We start from the raw sequence: 21,383 nt of genomic DNA, 5'->3' as shown, positions 1-21,383 counted from the left end.
TGCTTGGCAAGCAAAAGGTTCTAGGTTCAACCTGTGCCTGGTACTTTTATGGAAGTAAAGAAATGAAAGATTTTGCCTTTTAGTATGACTTCTATGTCATCTCCAGGATCCTGACGTCTCCCAGCATCTCCAGTTAAAGGGACTAGGCAGGTAGGTGATGTGAAAGACCCCTGCCTGAGACCCAGGAGAGCCGCTACCAGTCTGAGTAAACAATCTGACTTTGATGGACCAAGGGTCTGATTCAGTATAAGGCAGCTTCATGTGTTCATGTGTCCTAACAGATATCTATCCAACTTGGGGGATGGGGATGGAAATATACTCTAAACAAAACTTAAATAATCCTTTTAAAAAAACACATAAATAAGCACAATTCACAAACGAATGTTGATTCAGAGCAAAACTGATGTTCCTCATATATTTTTCAGATTTTTCAGTGACATTAATTTGTCAAAAATATTTCATACCTTTACATCCTTTCCCTCAGTACACTGATTTGGATGATGACGGTGGAAAATGTCATCAAGTCATAGATGACTTATGGTGACCTCATAGGGTTTTCATGACAAGAGTTGTTCAGAGGTGGTTTGCCACTGAAACAACCCTGAACTTCCTTGGTGGTCTCCCATCTAAATACTAACTAGAGCTGACCCTGCTTAGCTTCTGAGATCTGATGAGATACAGCTAGCCTGGCCAATCCAGGTAAGGGCCGACTTAGAGGATAGCCTCTCTCATTTTAATTAAATTTGCCTGGAATAGAGTTACACTAAAACCAGTAGGGTTATTTCTACATAAACGTACATACACATGTTTAAAACGAAGGGGGTTGACATATAAGTAGGAAAATAAAAAATACATCAGATAGCTAAGGAAAATCTTCCTGTGCCATATCACTTTTGGACATTATTTTTAGCACCATAATAAATGTAAATATTTGAGAACCCTGCATAACATTTAACAGACGGAGGATAAAGAAACTTGCAAGGTCAGCCTACCCTCTGCTAAAGAACAATAACTGATTCAATAAGTTACCAGCAAACATTTCTAACAATGCTGATACATTAAATCTAATAGTGTCGTAGTAGAATTTAAGGAATAATGAACATTTATAGAAAATAGACACAAAGCAGCATGTGAATTGTGGCTCTTTAATGCACATATTTAAAAAGGATTTAGCTTCTTTCCATATAACCTTTCTCAGCTACTTTACAGTCACATTTTTAACTGTGCTCCTGTGCCTGATACTTTTATGGAAGTAAAGAAATGAAAGATTTTGCCTTTTAGTAAATGCTCTGAACAGAGCCTTGTACATGAAGACATGCTGTGTTACCTGTGGAGGTGTTGTGTACTTCCTGTCCTGCGGAGTCCACATCCTGTGCAAAGAATCTAGGGAACTCTCCGACAACAGCTGAGATTTTCGGCCTGCATGACGGCCTTTTAGCTCCACGTCCTCGTATGGATTTTCCTTGGGTGAATCTCCTTTGCAATTTTTTATTAAGAAAAGAAAAACAGATAGGAATGTTTTAAAAAAATAATCATGTGAACCAAGTGAAACGCTTGTAGAAAAACTCCTTCGTTTCCAGCGTGACTCATCCTTCTTCTAACTGCAGCTGGAAATACTTGGAGTAGATTTTGGCTATGAAAGACGGGGCTTCTTTTTTAATGTCGAAGTTTCATGAGACTGCCTCTACAGTTCTGTACTCAGTGCGTGCAAAAAAACAACACAAAAAACCACCAACAAAAACACAACTACTTTAAGGAGAACCAGAAAACTTGCTGAATCAGTCTCTCCCACAGTAAAAGGATTGGTACTGGCCTGTTCTAGGGTTGCCAGCCTCCAGGTAATCGCTGGAGATCTCCTGCTATTACAACTGATCTCCAGCTGAGATCAGATCACCTGGAGAAAATGGCTGCTTTGCCCATTGGATTCTATGGCATTGAAGTCCCTCCCCTCCCCAAACCCCGCCCTCGTCAGGCTCTGCCCCAAAAACCTCCCGCCGGTGCCAAAGGGGGACCTGGCAACTCTAGCCTGTTCTCACAAGACTATAGCCCACTTGCTATATATTTTAATGTTATCTCAATTCCTAATGCTCAGGAGGTAAAGGATGAAATGTAATTTTTGCAAAAGAAAGAATGCAATGGTATATTCACGATGAGGACAAGGAAAGGCAGCCATTTACCTGCCTCTGTCACTTGATACCACATTCATGTGGCTTTCTCTCTTAATTTCTACAAATATTTGGTACTCCTAAAGAAAAGGTCACTCCTGTTTATTTTTTCTTTAAAACTTAGATGGATGCTTCCCATATGTTGAAAAAAATGAGATCACTTATAGTAATATTTGAGAAGCTTGAAAGTCAACAAAAAAAGAAAACGCAAAAGAAGACTCTGCTAAAAGGCATGCAAAATTTGAAACATTTGGAAATTTCCAGTTTGGAGATTTCCTTGCTTAGCTTCCAAAAAGGCTAAATATTTTCCTGAACATAGAGATGTTGATTAAATCCGGGCAAAGTTGAGAAGTGTCATGCTTTTAAAGTGTCTAGTTCGGGGTCCCCAAACTTTTTGAGCCTTCGGGCACATTTGGAATTTTGATATGGCATGGTGGGTGCAGCAACAAAATGGCTGCCACAAAATGGCCACTGCAAGAAGCACAGCCTGTCAGAGTATCAAGTTGATTGTAATAATCTGACAAGTAACAGCTGTGTGAGAGCTGTCAGATCTTGGAGACCTGAGAGGCCAAAGATGATGTCAGCAGAAGCAATAGCCTTGCTGGTACCAAAGGGAACTGCAGTAATCCAGATCTGGGCAGTTTGCTGATGCAATGCTTGGGAAGGTCCACAGGTGGCCTTAATGCAGATCAGGTGCAGTGGGTGTATATAAGGCTGTGTAACTGTGCTTCTGTAACTCACTCAAATACAAATCAATTACAGCCTGGAAGTAGTAGTGGAGAAGTGTACGTGATGGTATGTTTTATCTGAGCACTGTAAATAAAAGACACTGTTTCTTATAAAGCAAGACTGCTGGTGGTTATGTCCTGGAGGAACTCCTAAACCACTTGCTTCCACGTCACAGCCAGCCACAAAATGATCGCCACAGCTTAACTTCAGTGGCACAGTGTAGATCCTTGTGCTGTGGTGGCAGCTGCTGCCAAAGCAACAGTTTTAAAAATCTGCACAGCCAATCAAAACTCCAACAGTCAATCGAAAGCCTTGCAGGGCAAAAGCCCTACCTGGCCCCACCCACTTCCTAAAAACAATTACTGAATGCCAAGTGGGGGAGCCCTAGACTACATCATGCCCAAATTGCATATTACAGGCAATGTGTGGGCACCAAACTGCTGCCCCCCGCCTGGCTCTCCCCACCAACATGTCACTGGAAAACCACATGCAACATGATATCATCATAACATTAGAATATCACTGCTGAATCAAACCCAAGGTCCATATAGTCCAACATCCTGTATTCAACAGTGGCCCACCAGATGTCCTAGAAGGAGGGAAATAGTTACACTTGGTGCATCTCGTTTGTCCTGAGAACACCCTTATGTGGCAGGTCACTATTCCTTTTTTCAAACATGGGGAAATTAGCAAGAAATATGATTAAAGCCTAAAACTACAAAACAAATCCAGAGTCAACAGGACTTCAGCTCAGTTTTTCAAAATCAAAGTCCAGCTCTCCCTCTGCAGGGCCACATTCACTCTTGTGAGTTTCAATGAATCTGAGAGAGAGAAAGGAATGGTGCTTGTGCATATATGCTAGTCAGCCAGACTGATACATGAACACACACAACTTGTTGTCACATCTGCTGTGCACGTTTCAACACAAGTCAGTACTGAATTTGTATCACACCTGACCCACAGAATCTGTTCTGAAGTGCTCATCCAGCCATCATTGTCTCGAATACAGGTTAAAGAAATAACATGATCTGATTCCGGTATTTTACACTGTTAAGCCAATGTATGGCATTGAAGTCCTTCCCCTCTCCAAACCCCGCCCTCCTCAGGCTCCACCCCCAAAACCTCCTGCCGACGGCAAAGAGGGACCTGGCAACCCTAAATGGCTCCAGGGAACCACCATCTGCCTCTTTTTAGAAACTTATGTCCAGCCCATCAGTATACATGGTTTCCCTAGTGGAGCAAATAGCACCTCCCCCAGGGCTTTTTCAGGTCAGGAAACTGGTGCAGGGGAGAAGGTTAAAGCCTCCTTTCCCTACACACTGCAGTCCCAATCCAACTTGCCTTATGTGTACCTGGGAATTACGTTTTTGCAACACCCATCTGATCGCACAGACATGAAGATGTGAGGAAAACATGTCATGTAATTAGGCCCTAAAAAGTTACGGAGGGATAAAATCAGTACCAAAAAAACAACAACCCCATTGTATAATTTTTAACACAGGATTTCATAAGAACTTATAATTAAAAATAAAAATTAACTTCATCATTATAAGTTATTTTTAGCATTTAAACCACAGGCAATGCCTTAAAGGGTACAACACACAAACCAATCTTTTAGGGCTGTTTGCACTGAATGGGTTAGACAGCTGCTGCAGCGAGGAAATGTTTCCTCTGGCAGTCCTTGATCATTATCTCAGAAGCATGGAATGTAATTGTATAGACTGTACTGTAGCGCTGTAACTTGCAGCCACTGGAGACGAGACACCACCCAGCTTAAATGGAGTACAAGTTAGGGACTTATTTGCCTATTCAGCAAAAACGCTGAAGCTACAGCAACACCTTGAAAAGTCAGCACAAAGTAAAAATGATAATAGCTGTGGACTGCAGATCAGTTTGGAAGAAGGAGAAATTCAATGTGGAACAGGTGCAAAGATTCCAAAGGAAACAGCAGTGCCATACCTTTTCAGAGCATTCCTGACTTGCACCAACCCAAAGGCCGCAGCGGTGACCTGAGAGGCATTCCCAGGGCGTAATGGCAACCAGGGAGGCATTCCCAGAACGTAATGGCATCCTGGGAGGCATTCCTGAGGTGTTATGGCGCCAGCCAGTGTCAGGCCTTTGCCTTTTAGCTAGAGCAAAGGCTCTTGACTTGCGTTAGGCCAGGTTCTGGCCCCACGTCAAGTCCTTGGTTCTCATGCCGATGAACGTCTGTGTACAGTTTCGCTCATCCTGTTTTTTGCAGCTGTGGTAATGTTTAGTCTGTCTTCCTGGGAACCGCTTATCTCAGGGTTGCCTAGCAATGTTTACCTTTGCAGTCCGTAGTGTCTTAAGCATGTAACCTGCCTGTATGCACCATTACTAGTCTCACCTGCAGCGCAGGCACATTGCCTCCTAAGCCCAGCACAGGCATACTAAATTCTTGTCTTTAGCTTACTGATTTTTGTGGTCATTAAACCTGTTTGGAGATATAGATCAGAGTGTACACGTGCTAATAATGAGAGGACTCAAACCTTATTTCATAGCTCTTAAGAGTCTAAACTAGCCAACAGCAAAAGTGATTTAAAACAGAAAAATGGAACTACAAAGAAAGAAAAAACTGCAGGGCTCTTCTTGGGAGGCTGATTCATGTATTTATTTATTTATTAGATTCATAACCCACCCTCCCCAGCCAAGGCCACGCTCAGGGCAGGGAATGTAGGATATGAGAATTTGCGGGCTCTGCATCAAAATGTGCCTAACCTTTCCCAATACTTCCTCCACCAAGTCTCCCTGACTATTAGGGTCTGCTGTATTGGCATCAAGAGAAGATCTCTTAAGTTCAGCATTTAATAACAGAATAAAAATTCTTATCACACACCCTAGTGGAGGTCAACTCTCTTCAGAAATTGTTTTTTGGCTGACTTGCTTCCTGGATTCCTGAATATGACACTGTTGCTTTAATGAATGGTACATCTTCCAGTACATTTATCTACAGAATAGTTTTGTTGGCAGTGAGCTATAACAATATGTCTAAAGAAGAGCAAAAGAAAGTTATGGTAAAATAATCAGCTCGCTTTGGAAGAAATCATGAATAATGTGGTGCTGGAGAGCTGGAGCACTGATGAATTGTTCGTGACGGTCACAATCCTTCCTTGCGCACTGAAGGGGGGAAATGCAGCCAGCTCCTCTGAGCCGTGGTGCGGCACAGAATGTCCTGTCGCACTAGCTGTCAAGTGTGGCAGACGGGACGCCAAGTCAAAGCAAGCCAGCAATGAAGTCAGAGTGAAAAATGTAACTAAGAAGGAAAAAAACTGCATAACTCATATATTTACATGAAGCAGCCGTTTCCTTTCCACTTTGGAAGCAAGCATTTATCTCAAGGAAGCATTTCTTCAGTGAGTCTGCCCTTAAGAGATTTGCAATGAGATAAACGTCTGACTTCAGAGGCGTTTTCTAGACAACCCAAAGAAGATTTTTCCAAAGCAGGTGTGACGGCTGCGGACAGGCTTGAGCAATCTGCACCACCATCAGAAGTTCCCAATCCTGACGGACAGAATGGAACTGACAGTGATGTGGAGACTGGAAGCAGCTGGGGCCTCTGGACTTTTAGTTCTGTGGGCTGCAAGAAGCAGAAACGACATTCTTAAGAACAACCTCTGAGTATAATCCAACGAGCGGACTTGTTACTGATTTCCAGAGATCTTGCGGACTTATCCAGAGATCTTGCAGACTTATCTGAGGATGGAAAGCTTTCAGTGCATTCCTAAGGAGGGTTACTCCAGTCTAAGCCCATTGAAATGAATGTGCTTAGACTGGAGTAATTTGTCTTAGGAAGAAGAAGAAGAAGAAAGAAGAAGAAAGAAGAAGAAGAAGAAGAAGTTGGTTTTTATATGCCGACTTTCTCTGCCACATAAGGAAGAATCAAACCGGCTTACAATCTCCTTCCCTTCCCATCCCCACAACAGACCCCCTGCGAGGTAGGTGGGGCTGAGAGAGTTTGGGAGAACTATGACTAGCCCAAGGTCACCCAGCTGGCTTCAAATGTAGGAGTGGGGAAACAAATCCAGTTCACCAGATTAGCCTCTGCCACTCATGTGGAGGAGCAGGGAATCAAACCTGGTTCTCCAGATCAGAGTCCACCACTCCAAATCACCACTCATAACCACTACACCAGGCTGGAGCAGTGGCTGCATCCTCAATAGCCGCTATCATACATATGAGCTAGGTCTAAACATTGGCAAGGACTGCATTCTATCTGCCCTTCAGAATAGTACGGGCATACAGGGAACCAGGAGCATGCCCAATGACCCTGCCCCTAGACAGAGAAAAGTATAGACAAGCACTTGCACAGAGCCCCAGATACTATATATGGATGCTCGGAACCCCACATTGTGCAGCATTCCTAATACCCTTGGAGCACATACAGTTTCCGGGAGACATTTATCTGTACATCAAGAACCAGCTTGGTGTAGTGGTTAACAGCGGTGGTTTGGAGCTCTGATCTGGAGAGCCGGGTTTGATTCCCCACTCTTCCACATGAGCGCGGATGCTAATCTGGTGAACCGAGTTGGTTCCCCCACTCCTGCACATGAAGCCAGCTGGGTGACCTTGGGCTAGTCACAGCTCTCTGAGCGCTTTCTCAGCCCCATCTACCTCACAGGGTGTCTGTTGTGGGAAGGGGGAGGGAAGGTGATTGTAAGCCGGTTTGAGTCCCCCTTAAGGAGGAGTTGGTTTTTATATGCTGACTTTCTCTATTACTTAAAGGAGAATCAAACCAGCTTACAATCACCTTCCCTTCCCCTCTCCACAACAGACACCCTGTGAGGTAGGTGGGGCTGAGAGAGCTGTAACAGAACTGTAACTGGCCCAAGGTCACCCAGCTGGCTTCATGTGTAGGAGTGGGGAAACAAATCCAGTTCACCAGATTAGCCTCCGCCGCTCATGTGGAGGAGTGGGGAATCAAACCCGGTTCTCCAGATCAGAATCCACTGCTCCAGACCACTGCTCTTAACCACTACACCACGCTGGCTCTCACCACGCTGTCTCCTCTCCCTGTACTCGGCAGACCTAAACTGAATTGTGCCTCTGCACAGCTGGAAACTAGTTTCCAAACATGGAGCTCCAAGAACACGTCTGATCAAAATAAGGAATCAGTAATGTGTGAGCCAACTCTAAGTCCTTCCTTTCACCCCATCACAGTATTGCTAAAAATCTCAATAATTTTCCAGACTCAGGAACTCCCTCCCTAGGGAGGTTGTGTTGCTTCCTCTCTTTTATTATTCCTGTGCCAAGCCAAATCTGTTTTACTTAGGTGAGCCTTTGGGGAATACAGAAGCTGATTTCACTTTCCTGTTGCTTTAGATTATTTTGGGGATGTTATTAGATTTTTATGAGATTTTATATTATCTGTTTTTAATTATTTCCGATCTGCCTCAAATACTATGGTAAAAAACTTCTTTGCTTTGGCAAAAAAACTGTAGAACATATGATTGGCAGAAGAGTAGCAGAAGGACATACTGGCAAGCAAAACAAATGTCAGTAATTTTTTTAAAGACTAGCTGAGTGCTTAAGTATGTCAATTTAGAAACAAGTCAGCATTCCTTTTGTCAATAACATGAGACAGCCAGAACAGGCTCTTGGTTTTGCTTTAAACTACACATTTGGAGGTTTTTGTTCAGTGTGCTCTGACTACACCAAAGTGGGGCAGTGGTTAACAGCAGGGGTTTGGACAGGTGGACTCTTATCTGGAGAACCGGGTTTGATTCCCCACTCCTCCGCATGAGCGGCGGAGGTAGGGTTGCCAATTGCCCGGTGGTGGTGGGTAAACTACCACCCATCCACTGGGCTGCCCATCGGCCAGCTAAGGGCCAGCGGGCAATGCAGGCATGCGCACACAGACGCGGCGCACGCGTCACTTTTGGGTAAACCCGGAAGTGCATGAATGCTCTAGCACCTTTGGCTAAAACTCTATGGAAACCATAAAGTTTTGGCCGGGATTGCTAGAGAGTCCCTGTCACTTCCGGGTTAAATAGGAAATGATGTAGGCGCATCGCGCACTAATGCCACAGCCCCACGAAGCTCCCGCCAATGGAGCTACGGGGCCTGGCAAGCCTAGGCGGAGGTTAATCTGGTCAACTGGATTTGTTTCTCCACTCCTACACATGAAGCCAGCTGGGTAACCTTGGGCAAGTCACACTCTCTCAGCCCACCTACCTCACAGGGTGTCTGTTGTGGGGAGGGGAAGGGAAGGTGACTGTAAGCCTGTTTCCCTTAAGTGGTAGATAAAGTCGGCATATAAAAACCAACTACTACTACTACTACTACTACTCCTTCTTCTATAGAGTCAGCTATTAAAACAGACACAATGACATTTCCCTAAAGTTCCTGTAGCATTCAGATTGCTAAAAACTGGTGGAAGAAAAGACTCACTACTTCTCCATATCTGTCTCAGCCTACACTTACTTTTAAGACAGACATGCGGTTTTTATAGCCCACTATGACAAAGAGATACAAGACAGGCAAGGCTAGCATCCTGAGCAACCAACTTGTTTTCATTTCAATAAAAATGGGGTCATCCGCAGGTCTCTGATATTTCACAGCCTCTCCTCGCATGACTTTATTGCATGCTATGTGATAAGAAATGACTGATTTTATTGGAAAAGGCGAACAAAATCCTCTCAAGCAGTCCATCTCCTGAGCCATTTCCAGGCTTACTTTAGAAAATATCAGCATTCTAACATGCAAGCAATGCCAACTCAAAAGTCCCTTCCACCTGGACAGCTGTTGGCAGTTCTCAAGCACATGGTGATGCACAGAAAGCAAGCATTGGGCAAAATTGTTAGAAATGTTACAGAGTTCATCTAATGAACAGCTATAGCAGCTAATGATTCCCAGTTAAGTATCTGAAGAGGCACAAGACTCGGATCATTGGCTTTGTGCATTAGCCCTATATATCTCTATCCTAAACTACCTGAATTGTTCTGCTACCTGATATCCTTTAATCAGGAAATGAAATATTTCAAGCTTGGAACATTATATTATAAAGTGATGCTTTATCCCATCCTACAAAAATTCCCATTCAAATATCTTTTCTGCTTTCTGTCATGATGGAGCAGTAGCAGAAATTAAGTTTGGAAGCACTTCATTCAGAAGTTTCAAGAGTTTGAGGGAATTTGTTCTGAGAGAAGCATAGACATTCCTTCTGTAAAAAGCAAATATTCTGCGGGTTGATCCATGAGATTTCGTCATTGGAGGGGCTGTGGTTCAGTGGTAGAGCATCTGCTTTGCAAGCAGAAGTTCCCAGGTTCAATCCCCAGCATCTCCAGTGAAAAGGACCGGGTGGACTGTGACATGAAAGACCTCTGCCTGAAACCCTGGAGAGCACTGTCAGTCTGAGAGGACAATACTGATCTTGATGGACTAAGGGTTCAGTATAAGGCAGCTTCATTGGTGTTCATGTGACTAAAGAAAAATCACTGAGTTAACAGTACTGCAGTGTAAATGCAAAAAATCTTCCACCATGTTAAAAACACTGGGAAGACCTACCAACTGTCACATCTAGTTTGGCCACTATAGTAATTTACAGATTGAGATTATGCTCCCTGCAGTTTATATTGGCTTTGTCTTCAGACATCTTTTGAGAAAACAGCAATTACTTCTTCCTTATGATGTTCGCTTGTTGAGTTTCAAAGCAAGCCATTCCCATTCAATGATAACTAAAGGTAAAGGTAGTCCCCTGTGCAAGCACCGGGTCATTGCTGACCCTTGGGGTGAGGTCACATCCCGACATTTACTAGGCAGACTATGTTTACGGGGTGGTTTGCCAGTGCCTTCCCCAGTCATCTACACTTTACCCCCAGCAAGCTGGATACTCATTTTACCGACCTCGGAAGAATGGAAGGTTGAGTCAACCTTGAGCCAGCTACCTGAAACCGACTTCTGTTGGGATCGAACTCAGGTCATGAGCAGAGCTTTTGACTGCAGTACTGCCGCTTACCATTCTGCGCCACTGGGCTTCTTGCTACCACCCTTCATTTCAAGCCAATGTAAAGCACAATGTTTTCAATTCATTTAGAATATCATTCAAACTCTTTGCAGACTCTGTCACAAATGTTTCTAACAAAAACAGTTAAAAATGAGGGGGGAGGAGATGTAGTCAAATCAAAATCTTTGCTCTAGACATTCATGAGCACTGAGAAAATCTAGATTCAGATCAAGCATTTCTACATATCTCCAGTACATACAAAGGGGACAAATAAAAACTAAAAATGTCACATAGCTTGGGAAGGGCTGAATGATATCAAGTATGCCTATGATACTGAATTACATCTAGGTCCTAAGGCTACAGCTTCTGCCTAAAAGAAAATGCCTGCAATCTCTAGGGAGATTTTTGGACCTAAAACAGGACCTAAAACCTAAAAATATGAACATTACAACTCATGTCTGACTTTACAATAAAACAATCCTATTTTTTTTAAAAAAAAAAATTCCACTGGCAACACTGCTGTTTAGTCAAATTATTTTTCCTTAGGTATGTACACAAACGGGACTAGACCCAACTACAGCCACTCCTGTTTCCCCTTTCAATATCTATTGATTTAACTGGTGCTTTGACTTTGTGGTCAGGTGGCTAAGGCAGAACAAGCTGTAGCTAAATCCAGACAAGACAGAAGTAATGCAGGTTGGGAAGGCTGATATTCTAGAGGGACTGAATCCACAGTAGATTAAGGGCTTGGGGGTGCTCATGGACCCTACCAAGCTCTTTGAGGTTGGCAGGTTGGCATGGTGGCCAGGAGAGCCTTCTATGAGCTCCATCTGGTAAGCCAACTCTGTCATTACCACGATGATCCGTGCTCCTGTAACCTCTTGGTTGGACTACTACAACATGTTCTATGTGGGGTTGTCCATGAAGACAACCTGGAAACTACAACTGGTCTAGAATGTGGCAGCCCAACTATTGTCAGGGGCTAGCTGCTTGGAACATATGTTGCCCATTTTGAAACATCCACATTGGCTGCCAGCCTGTTTCCAAGTTCAAGTCAAGGTACTGGTTATTATCTTTAAAGCACTTCACAACGTGGGATCCAAACACCTGAAGGACCATCTCTTTCCATATGCCCCTGTGTGCCAACTAGGGTCTTCAGGCAGCTATCTGTTCACTGTCTCACCACCCGTCTGGCACCGACCAGAGCCTGGGCCTTCTCCTTCGTAGCTCCTGCTTTGCAGAATGGGCTTCTTGAAGAGGGGAGGGGAGCCCCCCTCCTTGGAGATTTTAGGGATCTACAAAGCTTGCCTGTTTGGCAGAGCATTTGAGGAGGTGTGAATGGCAGGCATCTTTTAAGGGGGGGGAAGAGATTTGGGGTCTGCTACTTTATTCTGGCTTTAATTGGAACTGTAAGACACCTTGAACCACAAGGAAAGATGGGGTATAAATGTTTTAAAATAGTGATCAGTGTTGCCTGTTTAAATGTTTTGTAGCATTTTAAAGGTTTTCACATATTTGTTTGCTTTGAGAGATTTTATTGCATTTTATGCTTATAAGTCACTCTGGTCACTCCTGTAGAAAGGTTCCTCAAAAAATGCGATTAAGCAACCAACGCTTCCGAAGACCTGTGGAATGGTTACATACACTAATACTAATTCTCATTAGTTACTACCATGCAACCGGACAAGATTGCTATTCACTGAAAATGTGAACAAAGCAAATTAGTACAGACTTCATGTGCGAGCCAGCCATAGTGCATGGCAATTTTATCCAAAAAAGGAAAAGAGCCTCTTAGCTCCAATACACATAACTATAGTAAACCTACACTTAAAAAAATGTCAAAAAATGTCTGTTGGAAACACATTCTAATATACACACAGGAGTCATGTCTTTAATAGGCCTCTATGGTTTCATAGATTCTGGACCAACAAAAAATCACAGAGTTTCTAATTATAAGCTTACTATTAATAGACCTCTTAGGAGAAAGAAAGAATTTTAATCAAACACATTCCTCTCAAAGAAGTTTGCTAGGAGACTGAAGAGTGCTTTACAAAAAGGATTGTAAATGCATTTTTACACAGGGCATTTTAAAATTTCAATCTGTACACAAAGTCTGTGCATTCAAATTGTCCACTCAGAGCAATTTCAAACGTAACATATCCACATTTAAGGGAAGCGGCAAGAGTAAGGAAACTGGACGCAGTGCAGCAGTCCTACGGGCATCGTTTCCTTGGAGCAAACTAGCATTTACTCCACATGTACACCTTAACATGTCAAAATACTCACATGTCCATTCCTCCACACCTGTGCCACTACTGCCAGTTCTCAGCATGTGCAAAATGCTTCAGAACAGATACATGTGCAATTCACACACATTTGTCATGTTAATGACCTTTGTGAGGAAATCATCTTGAGTGGACTGGCTTTCAGAGAAGCTCTATAGTTCTTGAGATGAAGTAACACTTCATTTTGAATGTTACCTTAAAAAAAAAGTAAATACATGCCTTGACTTCTTAATCTACTCTGTAAAAGGTAAAGGTCCCCTGTGCAAGCACTGGGTCATTCCTGACCCATGGGGTGACGTCACATCCCAACGTTTCCTAGGCAGACTTTGTTTACGGGGTGGTTTGCCGGGGCCTTCCCCAGTCATCTTCCCCTTTACCCCCAGCAAGCTGGGTACTCATTTTACCGACCTCGGAAGGATGGAAGGCTGAGTCAACCTTGAGCCGGCTACCTGAAACCAACTTCCGTCGGGATAGAACTCAGGTCATGAGCAGAGCTTGGACTGCAGTACTGCAGCTTACCACTCTGCGCCACGGGGCTCTACTCTGTACTACAGTCTTGTCTCCACATTAATTTAATTGTGATTTTATGAGGTTGATCATAATGTAGCAATTCGATGGGACCACACTAACAGTTGTTGACCTCTATAACTTGGCACTTTTTAGCTGAAATGCTATCTATAACTAATTAAATAAATAAGGCTGCTCAGTATCATGCAGTATAACTGGTCTAGAAACCCTAAGGCACTTGAGAGAGAGAAAACCTCTGGTGTCAGGGGCCACTTACAACCTTTAGGCCCAGCACCAGGCTTTTCACAATGCTAAAAAAAGGAAAAGAAACAGAATAGCATGCCATTAAGGTTACTTATGAGCTGCTGCCTTCAATAGAAATTAAGTTTTAAAAACATCCTAAAAACACATTTGAGAGCTCGCCAGATTCTGCCTGTGCTTTCTGCTCTGATCTGAGCACTCTTTTAAGAACATAAGAAAGGCCATGCTGGATCAGACCAAGGCTGATCAAGTCCAGCAGTCTGTTCACACAGTGGCCAACCAGGTGCCTCTAGGAAGCCCACAAACAAGACGACTGCAGCACCATCCTGCCTGTGTTCCAAAGCACCTAATATAATAGGCATGCTCCTCTGATCCTGGAGAGAATAGGTATGCATCATGGCTAGTATCCACTGAGGCTCAGTTTGTTACCAGAGAGCACTGGGGTAGAGAGAGGCAATGGGCACAGCCCATGTCACCTGCTGCCTTCTGTACCTGTTCTACTGCAGGCCTGGCTCAAGCTGAGCCCTGCAATGCTGGTGCTGCCTCTAAAGCCTGGCCTGTTCTTAGCTGCCAACTGTGCAGGAGGACATGATGGACATAGTGCAGGTCCTCTGTTGCCTCCCAGACTCATGCTGCCACTAGCCTAGACCAGGCGGGTTCAGCTTGTTTCCCATTAACGATGGGTCGGGAGGAGGCAAAAGATGCTGCTGGCTGGATCCAAGCCAGGCGGGGTCCAAACCAAGCCCACGTGCCCCTTTTCCTAAACTTCCCCTGGACAGCAAAGCACTGGACGGGCCCTACTGACCTAAACTTAACAATCACAGCACTAAATCAGTACCCAGCACTGATGAGCCTATGTGCAAGAAGCAGAACGATGAATAGCAACTTATTTTGTACCTTTCAAGTCAGGCATGGTTTTCCTCACTGCGTCCCTGCACATGTGAAAATAGTCACAAATTATTTGACTGAATTAATGTGCAGCTGGGCAAATTACACGGGCTTGGGTGGACACGAGTACTAAATCAACTCTCTTTAATTCAATCTTAAATACTTCAATCTCCCCCTCTGTGATGATGGATAAAAGAGTAATAAATTGGTTCCCAAATGCTTGCAAATTCACCTGAGGCTGACAAGAGCCTTGCTTGATTGGCAGAATACCCCACCTGTTATGGAACATTACCTATCATGCAAATGTCAGCAACTAATTTAGTAACATTAGCACATACATACATGAAAGAGGCATGGAACATGGAGCAGAGCATAAAAGCTTTACAGCATGCTCAACAGACTATCTTCTGCCAGACCAGTGGTCGGCAAACCTCGGCTCCCAAGCCGCATGCGGCTCTTTGGCCCACTGAGTGCGGCTCCCCGCCTCCCCACCCCCCCGTCCGTCAGCTGATGCGGCTCCTCCGCATCCCCGCGCCCAGCCAGGCAGAGGTGCCGTGCTCCTGCCAGGCTCCAGCGCGCCCCAGGCGGGAGGAGCCAGCAGGCGAGCGGGAGGCGGAGCCCCCTCCCCCGGCCTCCCCTCCTCTCTCTCTCTCTCCGGCAGGGAGGGATCAGAGGCGGTGGGGAGAGGAGGCAGCCGGCCGCCCAGGCTGCTGCTGCAAGTGGGGGGAGAGACAGGCTCCGCCTCGCCTGGGTCGTCTCGAGGCTGGCGGGGCTCCGCCTGCCCAGCTGTTAGGCGGGGTGCGCCGGGCTGTTTCCCTGCCCCGCCTCCTGCTTCCCCGGCTGCCCGTGCCTCTTTCCCGGCCGGCTGTTCCACTAGGAGCCCGCCCCCCTCCCTCAGCTCCCCTCATCGTCTGCGAGGGGTGGAAGAGTCGGCGGAGTCATCGGTTTATCGTCCCTCGTTGGCCGGTATCCTCATCCCTGGCTGAGCGTGGGTGGACGTTTGGCTGACCGGGGGGGAGAGATAGCGGAGCCGGCTTCTTGGGAGGGGCCGTGGCTCGGGGGTCGGCGCGGACAGGCGAGACCTTTGCCCTGCCAGTGAATGGGAGGTTTTGCCTTGGATTTGCCACTCAGATGCACATTTTCCCCATCCAGATTCTCAAAACTCTGCATGGGGGTTATTGGCCATTTGCGAATGGGAGGTTTTGCCTTGGATTTGCCACTCAGATGCACAACTCAACAATAAGCCCCCCTGCATTCCATTTTGAGAATGCAGATGGGGGAAATGTACAGTGTTTGTCAGTCATTGTCAAGATTAAATTTTATGGATACCTTACTTACTTTTTTCCCTCCTCAGAGGCCATGTCTACCCACTGGCTTTCTTGTCGGTAGACCTGAAAAAGTCCCCCTTCAGAGGCCAGGTCTACCAATTGGCTTCTATGGGCCTCCGGAGGCCAGGTCTACTGCCAAGAAAGCCAATAGGCTTTTATGGCGGTAGACCAGGCCTCCAGACGAGGACTCCAGACAGGGAGGGGGAAATGGCAGGGACTTACAATTTAATTTTTATCAATAAATAAGATCACTATTAAGTATGATATCAAGTTTTATTCAGTGTACCTATAGTTTAATTAAGACTTAAAACTTTAATTAAAGTTTATTAAGTTAATAAACAGTGTACCTACTTATATAGTTTAAGTTTAAGAAATTTGGCTCTCAAAAGAAATCTCAATCGTTGTACTGTTGACATTTGGCTCTTTTGACTAATGAGTTTGCCGACCCCTGTGCCAGACCATAGCAAAGAATACAGCCATTTACTGTGCTGTGCAACTATATGTCACTGATCAAAGGAGACTAAAACAAGGATTAAAATTAAGGATGTGACAAATGTTTGACCACAACAACATGGTCCTTACAGTAAGTGAAAGCTATCAAGCTTTGGTTGGAGAGGAGAGTCTTCATTAAAGGGTGCCAGAGTGATCGGACTGTTGTAGTGACAGTACTGATGATGCCTATTAACTAAAACATACAGGATGAAAGAGCTCTAATCGAGCAAAATTGGAAGTCTAATTAAAGGTAAAGTGGGCCATTAAGTTGTAACTGATTTATGGTGACCCTCTCATGGGGGTTTTCAAGGCAAGAGATGAACAGAGGTGGTTAGCTACTGCCTTCCTCTGCATAGCAACCCAAGCCTTCCTTGGTGGTCTCCCATCCAAGTCCTAACCATGGCTTATCTTCCGAGCTCTGGTGAAATCAGGCTACGCTGAGCTATCTAGGCTGCTGGAGCCAGATTAGGGAGATTTTATCCCCCTGGTGCAGTCTTGGGTGTATTGTAGAGAAGATGCTCATGTGAATATTGATTTCCATATGCAGGCAATCCTGCCCAGAATGTGGGAAACTATCTAATCTCCACTTTAGGGAAAGAATCATCTATCAACTAAACAAAGCACTACAAAATAATTTTGAGATTTCAGTATTGCAATCTTCGTCACACCACAATCGTTTGCAAAACAAGAATTACTAAAAGTATTCCATTGATGCAGATATTTATGTAAGGTGCCATTAACAAGGTAACTCTTAAAACTGAAAGCAACCCTTCCAGTGTATTCCTTTCCCCCAAGAGACATACAATACACACCACCCTTGTGGAATGCTTATTTCCAGTACTTTATTTGGCTCTCTTCGCCAACCCACTTTGAATCACTTTGGCCATTTATGCATGGCTATTTCCTTGAGGTCACCCCGCTAACTACTTCGGGGCTTTGCCTTGATTATGCATGCATTTTCTGACCGTCAGAGGTCGCCTCACTCTCCCCTTGCATTTCTGCACATTTTGCCCACATTTTCTGGATTTGTGTTTAGCCAGCATCCAGAAAACCCGGGTAATATGCGTGGAAACGCGAGGGGAGAGTGAGGCGAACTCTGACAGTCGGTAAAGGCATGCAAAATCAAGGCAAAGCCCTGAAGTAGATGGTGGGGTTACCAAGAGGAAACAGCCATGCATAAATGGCCTTTGTTGTGAACAGTAATGTGCTTAACCTCACCATGCAATAAGGTACCAGAACCAAGTAACAAAAAAAAGGAAGTCACTTTTCTGCATCTCACTTTTCCTCCCAGTTATTACCCCATTTTATTCCAGAGCTAAATGTTGCTGCCTTCATGCCTTTCACATGAGCTTCCCAATATTAGAAACAGGATGCTGGACTAGCTGAGCTTTCGATGTGATTCAGCAAGGTGATTCTTATGTTCTTTATGTTCTTATTCTTATGTTCTTATCCTCACAACAACCAAGTTTGGTAACTGATAACCGCCCACTAAGATTCATGGTTAATCAGACATTTTAACTTATATCTCATTTATCACTTTGACAGTTCATGGTGGGGGGAAGCAAATAGAGAACCCCCCCCTCCGGTTTGGTCCTAATATTGCACAGCTGGCATGCAAGATTATCTCATCTCATATATTTTAGGAGTCACATCCAGGTACCTTTTTCTCAAAGAGGCATTGTATTTGCAGTTGCCTATTTCTGTTTTCTACTAAACCAAAAGAATTGTTATTCTTACCCCAACGATGTTTCAAAATACAATCTCTAACAAGACACAACACAGCTCTCAAAGTTTTGCTTACACAGGATGAAAAGGAATAGCTTTCAGAGAGTCTCAGATTCCTAATGAGTAACATGCAAGAGAAACCACAGGTTCATGGCACATTTGATTAACTCCATGATTTTCCCCCCTTTGATCTTGCATTCTGAACAGTAAATACCACATTTTATTTGTGGGAGGGGGGATAAGCTTTAAACGTGCTAATTTAGCTATTATTGAAGCAAATAAAGCTGCATCCCCTACCACTGCCTCTCCAGAAAGACTGAGACAGCCAAGAAAAGCATCCGTTTTGTTAGTTAGTCAATATTTTTTTTCTATTAAATGGGTTGTGTGGATAGGATAGATTGGGCAGCCATGGGAAATGGCAATGCAGGAAAACAAATGTGAAAAATGCAATTCAGTGTAGAACAATTTTGAGTATGTGATAAAAGGGAAACTATTTTCCAGTTGTTCGTGGGTGTTGCACACAATTTGAGATCAAACAACCATTTGCAAGGAAGTCATAGAAGATGAAGGAAAATCGGTATGCCAGTGCCAATATCCATGTCCTTAATATGCCAATTAACTATTTTTCGTTCGCTCCTATGCCCTTCATTCTTAGCGTATGTGGTATATGGTTACACTAAGAAACACTTTCCCTTTACACTATAAACAGAGATTTTCTGTGCAGAATCAATGCAGTGAAATTTATAAAGGGGGGTAGTATGCTAGGAAAAGTCAAAAAGAGGAAGACCCAACATGAGATGGATTGATAAGGAAGCCAGAGCCCTCAGTTTGCAAGACCTGAGTAAGGCTGTTAAAGATAAGACGTTTTGGAGGACACTGATTCATAGGGTCGCCATGAGTTGGAAGTGACTTGAAGGTACTTAACACACAAAGTCATATACTGCTGCCGTGGGAAGTGGCTGGGATTGATTGTGGGGATGTAAATTGAGTTCTGGGCTTCTGCTGAGTTCCCAGGAATCCTAGCATGGGCCTGTAGCATGAGGCTAGAAGTGGGGCCCTGGCTTCCTTTAGGGAGGGCAGCATAGTTTGTTTGGTCCTGTGGGGCCTCATTGTTTCTGCCTTGTGAGCCTTGGCCCCTAACCAAAGCGATGTCATGGCTAGCCTTGCTGCCCTACGTTCTTGTGGAGCTTTATTTCTCTTGACAATGCTGTTTCCTCTAGAGCATGGCTTGGGGATAAGTCAGGGGGAACCCGCTTCTGTGGAGGCTCTCACTGGGGCCACTTCCCTCCACTCATTCCGGTGCTTTGGGGCCATGCCCCACCCAAGACCAGGCCCCAGGGCTGAAACAAGCATCTAGCCAAGGGACAGCCACTGCGCTACATGCTGAACTTGTATCGGAGTGTTGCCGACAGGCACGGTCGCCCGCGTAGGTTGGGATTGATGAAAATGGTAACTACTCTGGGACAGTTTACGTAGACATAAGCCAACAACACAAGAGCCACACTGCTGCTGCTTGATAGTTCTGCAAACTCTGCATCTATTTTTTCCTTTCTACATTCTAAACCCATGCTAGGTCTCAGCCAAAGACTTCAAAAATAGTGACTTAGTCCATGAAAAACACAGTGATGGCTGATCCAGCAATCTGTTTCCAATAAGAGTACTCAATGAGGTTTGAAGGAATCAAGACCTCCTGCTTGCAATCTGTGAATAATGTGTTTGCTCTGACGCATCAGTACATTTACCCTTCATTTAACTGCTCCTTGCTGGCAGCAGCCGAGAGCTCTTGTAACAGGGCGCATATTTAACAAGTCCCTGCCTGGCTATGATTGCTCAGCACAAATCAGTGCTTCCATGCTTTGTAGCAGGTCTTTACCTACGATGTCTTCATAGGCATTCTCTTCTAAAGTGCTCTTAGATCCAGACTTGTGCTGGCTCTCAGTACCGTTCTCGTTTGGGAAGGGAGGATACAAAGACTGGAGGCTGGAAGCATCTTCAAACTCAAAGGATTTTCTAAAGGGGGGAAAAACAATAGAACAATATGATTAACTAATTTAAGGCCTGGTGTAGACATAAGAATAATTCACACAATGTTCTGTGGGGAATGAAATGACAGAGGGAAACCATAGCAACAAGCTCCATGCATATACCAGCCTCCACCATACTACTGAAATCCAGAAAAGCAGAGAGCCTGGTTGCTGCCTAAAAGCTGTACATATGTAGATTCCACACACAGCTTCAAATAAACTCTCATCATTGGGGTGGAGCTTACGACCAGGATCCCCCTCCTACATGCCCCCAGAAGCTCATCTGAAAAGATATATGATATATATGATATACCTAGGACGAAGGTATAATAAGCAGACAATGCTCTATCATGCTCTTCATCCCAGTGTTTCTCCTCTACCTTGCACACTTTATTCTATGTACATCCACTTGGGAATAAATCCCAGTGAACACAGTGGAATTTACTCTGGGGTAAATGTGTACGGAGCCAGACTACATGGATACTATATCATAGGGTTGATTCAGTATAAGCTGGCAACTTAAAAATTGTTAAAGCTCATTCTTTTAAAAATTCCAAAACATACCCACTATTCTTATTTTACCATATTTAGAAAAAAACACCAAAAATGGAACTAATGACAAAGAAGAACAACTCATGAGCCTCAAAGAGGAACTGGACATAGTATATAATTCTCTTGGGTGCCAAGCTTGTCCATGCTTCCTTATTAACACACCAGCTACTTAACTACCTTGCTCCTCCATAATCCCCTGCCTGAGACTAGAAAAGGTGCTCCTAGTAGCCGCTCAATTGTAGTGGACCACAAGGTTCCAAGCTGTAACTCTGTCCCTTGGGAACTTTTCACAGTTAAAAGGAGAGGCGGCTCTAGTATATAAGCGAAGTGAACAAAAGAGAGCGAGACCTTTTCCGCGTGGTTTACTGCTTCAGTTCATCCTGATTCCCACACACATTTTGGTACCTTAGTTTTCAGTTCACTTTTTTTGTTCCCCCCCCCCATTGGTTTTTTCTTCCTGGTTC

General features: G+C 44.3%; 1 protein-coding gene across 2 annotated transcripts in view; it reads right to left on the bottom strand.

The window, feature by feature from the left end:
• DENND2B (DENN domain containing 2B) overlaps positions 1-21,383 on the bottom strand; it is a 94,431-nt gene that overhangs the window by 58,644 nt on the left and 14,404 nt on the right. Inside the window, exons 3-4 of one of the 2 annotated variants that reach the window (XM_056850706.1) lie at positions 20,217-20,353; positions 1,328-1,476 (exon numbers count right to left, since the gene is read on the bottom strand). In XM_056850706.1, the coding sequence (XP_056706684.1) occupies positions 1,328-1,476; positions 20,217-20,353 (286 nt within the window). The remainder of the gene's footprint in view (positions 1-1,327; positions 1,477-20,216; positions 20,354-21,383) is intronic. The other variant, XM_056850707.1, reaches the window with a different exon arrangement.

Source organism: Euleptes europaea, chromosome 6, assembly GCF_029931775.1.
Source record: "Euleptes europaea isolate rEulEur1 chromosome 6, rEulEur1.hap1, whole genome shotgun sequence".
NCBI classification, from domain to species: Eukaryota; Metazoa; Chordata; class Lepidosauria; order Squamata; family Sphaerodactylidae; genus Euleptes; species Euleptes europaea.
Note: the sequence above shows the minus strand (reverse complement) of the source record. Positions and strands in the feature narration are given on the sequence as shown.